Here is a 7,710-nt window from a genome sequence, read left to right as displayed (position 1 = left end):
TGATCACAGCTCACTGCAGCCCCGATCTCCTGGGCTCAAGCAATCTTCCCACCAAGTAGCTGGGACTACAGGCACACACCACCAGGCCAAGCTAATTTTTGTATTTTTTGTAGAGATGGGGTTTTGCCTTTGCCATGTTTCCCAGGCTGGTCTCAAATTCCTGGGCTCAAGTGATCTTCCCACCTCGACCTCCCAAAGTGCTGGGATTACAGGCATGAGCCACTGCGCCTGGCCAGATTGTTTTTTCTTTTTAATTTTGATAACATGACATTTCATGTCACTGGATTACAATTTGTTCTTTTTCTAACATTTTCACTGTGGAATTTCCCTCCTGCAGCCAGTATTTATTGTACTCACTGACGTGTTCATGAAGCGGAGAGTTGGGTGCCCGCTTCCTGTTACGGTATTTCATCCTAGTGTTAAAGCCTGCCTTGTATCTTCAGGAACGCTGTCATAGTAGCAAACATCTAACTTATCCAAAGTACAGGGCACTTAGCTTCTTATTAGGAGAAAATGTTTTCTGTCTATCTTTCAAAATAGCCTCATTGTTCTTCAGTGATGCCCCAGTTTGTCCCAGGTGTGGAGAGAGCGCATGGCCCTGGAGGTGCTGGTGGGCTCGTCGAGTACGTGCTTCCTCCCTGTGTGTGTGTGGGAGAGCTGCCCTGCTCTACTTTTTTGTTTTTTAGATGGAGTCTCGCTCTGTTACCAGGCTGGAGTGCAATGGCGCATCTCAGCTCACTGCAACCTCTAACTCCTGGGTTCAAGTGATTCTCTTGCCTTAGCCTCCTGAGTAGCTGGGATTACAGGCACGTGCCACCATGCCCAGCTCATTTTTGTATTTTTAGTAGAGACAGGGTTTCACCATGTTGGTCAAGATGGTCTCGATCTCTTCACCTCGTGATCCGCCTGCCTTGGCCTCCCAAAGTGCTGGATTACGGACGTGAGCCCCAGCCCCTGCTCTGCTTTTTATTGTATTCAGCAAACATTTGCAGGTGCTGTGGAGCCCTTGTAACTACATTTTGCGTAAGTTGGGTCAAATCAAATTCCCACACTCACCAAACTCATACTGGCTGCTGTCCTTCTCGTGCTTCTCCTCTGGTTCCAGTTACATACCTGTCCCCCCTTTCCTGTGACAGGGCCAGATCGTGGCACCCAGAGGCTGTCGGGACTTTGGCTGGGACCCCTGCTTTCAGCCTGATGGATATGAGCAGACGTAAGGAGCCCTGTTTCTTCCCTGGGGTGTGGGGTTGGCATAGCCATGGTTTGGGTTGGGCCGGTGCCCCGCCCATGTGCAGGCATGCGGATATGGGCGGGGGAGGCTCCGAGGGTGCCGTTCCAGCCAAAAGCAGCTCTGCTGGGGTGGACACTAGGAATCTGGGTGGCCCAGACCATGGTTGGGGAGGCAGCCAGATGGTGCTAGGAGTCCTGGGCTCTGAGGCTCCAGCTCACCCCACATCAGCTGTGTGGCCAGTGGTTCCACCTCTCTGGCCTTGGCCTGTAAGCTGTACATCTGACAGTTTTGTTTTGTTTTGTTTTGAGATGGAGTCTTGCTCTGTCACAAAGGTGGAGTGCAGTGGTGCAATTTTGGCTCACTGAAACCTCTACCTCCCGGTTCAAGCAATTCTTTTGCCTTAGCTTCCTGAGTAGCTGGGACTATAGGAGCATGCAACCACGCCTGGCTAATTTTTTTTGTATTTTTAGTACAGACAGGGTTTCACCATGTTGGTCAGACTGGTCTCGATCTCCTGACCTCAGGTGATCCAGCTTGGCCTCCCAAAGTGCTGGGATTACAGGCGTGAGCCACCACGCCCAGCCAAATCTGACAGTTTTATGCTATCATTTTTTTTTTTCCCTTTTGAGACGAGAGTCTCATTCTGTCACCCAGGCTGGAGTGGGCACGATCTCAGCTCACTGCAACCTCTGTCCCACAGGTTCAAACGATTTTCCTGCCTTAGCCTCCTGCGTATTTGGGATTACAGGTGCCTGCCACCTCGCCTGGCTAATTTTTGCATTTTTAGTAGAGATAGGGTTTCACCATCTTGGCCAGGCTGGTCTTGAACTCCTGACCTCATGATCCACCCGCCTTGGCCTCTCAAAATGCTGGGATTACAGGCATGAGCCACCGTCCCTGGCCTAAGGCATCATTTTCTGACCCCCATCTAGGTTGGGAAAATGTCTGGACTTTTGCAGCCTCTGGTGGGCACTGTTTTATGCCCTAACGGTACCAGTTGTTCTCAGTAGTTCACACGAATCCTCCCTTATTCACACAAGGGCCATTGTTGGGATCAGGCTTTCCAAGCTGGAAGGGCCGTTAGGGAGTACAGTCTGAAGCCCCACAATAGCCCCAGCAGGGGTGAGGACATTGTGAAACCAGCCACTAGCCACATGGGGCTATGGAGCACTTGCAGTGCGGTGAGACCCAGGAACTGAATATTTTTATTCAGCGTTAATTCACTTAAATAGCCATACCTGGCTAGTGGCTACTGGCACAGAGCAATCTGCAGGCCACAGGTAGGGTGTGGGATTCACCCCTCTCTGCCATGCTGGCAGGGAGGTAGGCCCATGGCCAGCTATTCAAGTGCTCCCCCGCCCTCCGCACATTAGAGGAGACTGTTGTGTTTGCTCTGTCAGGCCCCACTGCTTCCTGTCAACAGATGACAAAGCTGATCAAACATGCAGCTCATCTCCCCTGTCCCCAGCTTCCCTTAATGACTTTGGGCACACTAGAGCAAGTTTAATGTCCCTCCATGCACATTCATGGGGGCGTCTGCCTACAGGGGAATTGAAAACATCATCCAATTTTTAAAAATTCACTGGCTGCCAGGAGCTGCTGGGCCTCAGTCCCCTTTCCTGGGGGTCTGTGAGCTTTGGACTCCAGGGATGAGAGTAGGGTAGGGAGGGGATGTGCTTCCTCCCTGATCAGGGCTCCCTCTGAGCTGCTACTGTCACCCCTCAGGTATGCAGAGATGCCTAAGGCAGAGAAGAACGCCATCTCACATCGCTTCCGGGCCCTGCTGGAACTGCAGGAGTACTTTGGCAGCTTGACTTCTGTGGCTGGAGGTGCCTCCGGCTGGGGATCTGGGGAGGGCTAGCCTGAAACCTACGTCCTTCAGGATTTCTACTTCCTGGGAGTGTTGAGTAGCCTCACCAGCCTGTCTGGAGGAGCAGCTGGCTCTGCTCTGAGAAACTTTGGGCAACTGGACGCCATTCTCTTGCCCTTAGGGAATTGGTGCTGTCTCCTGCAGCCTCCAGGCCTGGGATCCTGAAAGGACCTTGGGTGGTAAAGCTGGACTTGGTGGAGTGAGGGTTTGGAGAGGAACCATGCAAATCACCTCTGCTGTTTTTTGAATGTAGCAAATCACATTTCTGGGTGAGACTTGTTTCCAGAATAAACCAGCTATATCTGTTTTGAACCCTGCCGCAGGCAGGTGTCTGTCTCATTGCTTTGGCAGTGCAGGAAGCCTTTTGGTTGAGGGTGGGGATGGGGACACTGGCGGTGCCGTTTGGAAGGCATTCAGTTGCCACTGTGAGCTGGAGTGCTACATCTCCACTCGCGTTCTTGCCTCACTCTATGGCACAGATTGTGGGCTGACTTTCTCTGTGCTGGATCTATGCTGTCCCCCACCAGGGGGACAGGGACTCCGTGAAGCCTTGCTGGATTGGGGACTGGGTGGTGTGGCCCGCCCAATGCTTTTGTCTTATGCTGTTACATATCAGACCCGCTAAAATGTTGGTTTAGGCCGGGCATGGTGGGTCATGCCTGTAATCCCAGCACTTTGGGAGGCCGAGGCGGATGAATCACTTGCGGTCAGGAGTTTGAGACCAGCCTGGCCAAGATGGTGAAACCCCATCTCTACTAAAAATACAAAAAAGATTAGCTGGGTGTGGTGGCATGTGCCTGTTATCCCAGCTACTTGGGAGGCTGAGGCAGGAGAATTGCTTGAACCTGGGAGGCAGAGGTTGCGGTGAGCCAAGATCGTGGCAGTGCACTCCAGCCTGGGTGACAGAGTGAAACTCCGTCTCAAAAAAAAAAAATATTGGTTTACAATTACAATACCCAGTTCATTTTTATGGTGGGGAGGGGCTGGAGTCCTCAACCCCACTTGGCTTGTAGCCACAGTTCAGCCTGTGGGCTGCAGGCCCCTCAGGAGGCCTCGCTCATGCTGCACACCCTTACTCTGTGCCCTGGTGAAGCCATTCCCTGGAAGGAACTTGCCCAGGTGGCTCCCTTGTCATTGTGCCCAACCCCAAGGACATTCCAGGGGGCATGGTGGGCTCAGGCTAGTGGGGCACCCCCAGGCTTGCTTCTGTGCCCACAGGCAGCTCTGGAGAGGCCTCTGCAGTCCCTGTGACTCCATCCAGCAGGATGGCGCAGGGTAGCAGTGTACCTGGGTTAGGACAGAGTGTCATTCCTTTGCTCCCCTCTTGTCTACAAGCCCCAGCTAGGTTAAAGCCCCAGGAAGCACTGTGCCCCTGCCCAGCCTCCTGAGTCTCCTTGGTGGGTGGGAGAAGTCTGGCTGGGCCTCAAACATGGGGTGCTGGGAGCCTGCCTGCTCCCTGCTGGGTGATCGTAGATGCAGCCCCCCTGTGCAGGGGACCCCAAAGAAGAATCACGGGCTGCCTAGCAGAGTGGATACATAGGCTGGGGCAGGGCACTGTTTCCTGTTCAGCTCCTCCAGAATTCTGTCCTGGGTGCACATGACACTCCTGGCCCCTTTTTTGACTTTAGCTACCTGTGATACTGTGAAGTATATATCTGGGTCCAGGCGAGGTGGCTCATGCCTATAATCCCAGCACTTTGGGAGGCCAAGGTGGGAGGATTGCTTTGAGCCCAGGACTTCATGCCCAACCTGGGCAATATGGCAAAACCTCGTCTCTACAAAAATTTGCTGGGTATGGTGGTACGTGCCTGTGGCCCCAGCTACTCAGGAGGCTGAGATGAGAGGATCCCCTGAGCCCAGGGAAATTCAGGCTACAGTGAGCCATGATAGCGCCACTGCACTCCAGCCTGGGCAACAGAGTGAGACCCCGTCTCATTTTAAAAAAACGTGGCTGAGTGCAGTGGCTCACGCCTATAATCCCAACACTTTGGGAGGCCCAGGCGGGCAGATCACCTGAGATCAGGAGGTTGAGACCATCCTGGCCAACATAGTGAAACCCCATCTCCCCTAAAAATATAAAAAAGTTAGCTGGGTGTGGTGGTGCATGCCTGTAATTCCAGCTATTCAGGAGGTTGAGGCAGAAGAATCGCTTGAACCCAGGAGGTGGAGATGCAGTGAGCCGAGATAGTGCCGTCGCACTTCAGTCTGGGCAACAGGAGCAAGACTCCGTCTCAAAAAAAAAAAAACCCCAAAAGGCCGAGGCGGGCGGATCACGAGGTCAAGAGATCGAGATCATTCTGGCCAACATGGTGAAACCCTGTCTCTACTAAAAAATACAAAAATGAGCTGGGCGTGGTGGCGTGTGCCTGTAGTCCCAGCTACTCGGGAGGCTGAGGCAGGAAAATTGCTTGAACCCGGGAGGCGGAGGTTTCAGTGAGCCGAGATCACACCACTGCACTCCAGCCTGGCACCTGGCGACAGAGTGAGACTGTCTCAAAAAAAACCCCCAAAAAACAAACATGTACTTGGTCTTCAACCCGTTTCCTAGCATACAACTCTAGAATCCTCAGAGGCCGAGCACTGTGGCTCACTCCTGTAATCCTAGCACTTTGGGAGGCCGAGGTGGGTGGATCACCTGAGGTCAGGAGTTCAAGACCAGCCTGGCCATCATGGTGAAACCCCATCTAAAAAAACAAAAAATCCTCAGAAGCTCCACAGTGGTGTCTTTTTGTGTGCTGAGTTGACTGGTGGCTGGCAGGGCCTAGGTAGGTTGGTTAGGGAAAAGACTAAAACAGGACTAGAAGCCTGGGACTTTCAGTCTCCACCCCCTGCCACACCTCCAGGGAGGGGTGGGGCTGAAGGGTCAATTGATCCCTGGTGGCCAGTGGTTTATTCAATCATGGCTGTGTAATGAGGGTTCGGTAAAAACCCAAAAGGCCAGGGTTTGGGGAGCTTCTGGATAGCTGAACTTATGGGGGATCCTGGAGGGTAACGCCCCAGGGAGGGCACACAAGCCCTATGCCCCTCTCCCCACACCTCATCCTAAGCATCTCTTCATCTGAATTATCTGTAATAGCCTTTTTAATAAGCGAGTAGGGTGGAGCCGAGGCCCTGGGCCCATTCAACTCTCTTATTCATCACTAGGAACTTTAAAAAATAATTTAAAAAAAAATTTAGGCTGGGCATGGTGGCTCACACCTGAAATCCTAGCACTTTGGGAGGCCGAGGCAGGCAGATCACTTGAGGTCAGGAGTTCAAGACCAGCCTGACCAACATGGTGAAACCCAGCTCTACTAAAAATACAAAAATTAGCTGGGTGTAGTGGCAGGCGCCTGTAGTCCCAGCTATTCGGTAGGCTGAGGCGTGAGAATTGCTTGAACCTGGGAGGCAGAGGTTACAGTGAGGCGAAATCTCGCCACTGCACTCTAGCCTGGGTGGGACTGTCTCAAAAAAAAAAAAAAAAAATTAAAACCTGCTAAATGAAGTAAATGTGTCCCTGACTTTTGTGAACCACTCTAACAAATTAATTGAACCCAAAAGAAGAGTCATTAGAACCCCAACTTGAAGACAGTCTGTCAGAAGTTCTGCAGGCCCAGACCTTGGACTGGTAGGAAGGGTTGGTCTTGTGGGACTGAGCCCTTGACCTGGGGTTTCTGAAGCCATCTGTAGGCAGGGAGCGGCTGGGTTGAATTGAATTGAATGGGAGGGCACCCAGCCACTGTCCCGTGAGAAATCCCTCACTTGGTCACAGAAGTCTTCATTGTTGACTGTTGTGTGCAGTGAGAGCAGAGGAAAATGGTTTGAGTTGGTTTTTCCACACTCACTACCTGTCCCCACAGACAGCAGGGTGAAGGGCGTGCTCATACCCACCCGCATTGGTTCTCAGCCCTGGGGGCTCCTGATCTCCCACTCAACACCAGGCTACCCAGTGTGAGGTGGCATCTCATGGGCATGCATCTGTCTGGGAGTACCTCTCGACACTCCCGTTACGGTTGGGCCTCCTCCTTCCCCTGTTTACAGCCTCTCTTCTGTTGGGGCTGCTGTCCTTTGTTTGCAGGAATTCTTTGCATATTTCAGATATTAGTCCCGTTTCAGTTTTAGATGCAGCCAACGGAGGTGCCGTCAGCTCCAGGTGTTCCTTTTGCCCACAGTTGCTGCACATGGGGCACTCCCCTGAGCCTCAGAGCCATATTCCTGTTGCTGGCTGCCTCCGTGAGCCCCTGACCAACCAACAAATGACCAAGCCAGAAACACTGCACCTTCCCCTGTCCATCAAACCCTCCCCACCCCATGTCCTGCCATCGGTAGTCCTCCCACTTCCCTCCATCCCCACCAGCGCTGCCCCGCCTTGTAAAATCCAGGATATGTCGGACAGACAGGATGGTTCACAAGTGGGAGTCTTGGCCTCCCACAGGCAGCTTCCATCTGAGTCACAGGGCCCTTGGCTATCACCCTGATGACCCTTCCCCGCCCCACTGCTCTCCACCAACCATAGCGCCTTGGTGGCCCCAAGCCCTTGTTCCTCTGGACCCTTGCACATGCTGTTTACAGAACGCTTTCCCTGCAGGTCCCTGGAAAAATGGCCACGCAAAGGCCTCCCGGAACTTCC

General features: G+C 52.9%; 1 protein-coding gene across 1 annotated transcript; it reads left to right on the top strand.

Annotated features, from left to right (window-relative positions):
* Nucleotides 1-592: 592 nt before the first annotated feature.
* Nucleotides 593-7,325, top strand: ITPA (inosine triphosphatase). The gene is given in 6 exon segments (XM_032294886.1): nt 593-623; nt 926-1,213; nt 2,957-3,032; nt 3,034-3,104; nt 6,941-7,031; nt 7,253-7,325. Coding segments are annotated over 6 exon segments (630 nt in total).
* Nucleotides 7,326-7,710: the final 385 nt, after the last annotated feature.

The sequence above is a fragment of the Sapajus apella genome, unplaced genomic scaffold (assembly GCF_009761245.1).
Source record: "Sapajus apella isolate SASKATOON/1434 unplaced genomic scaffold, GSC_monkey_1.0 scaffold33, whole genome shotgun sequence".
NCBI lineage: Eukaryota > Metazoa > Chordata > Mammalia > Primates > Cebidae > Sapajus > Sapajus apella.
Note: the sequence above shows the minus strand (reverse complement) of the source record. Positions and strands in the feature narration are given on the sequence as shown.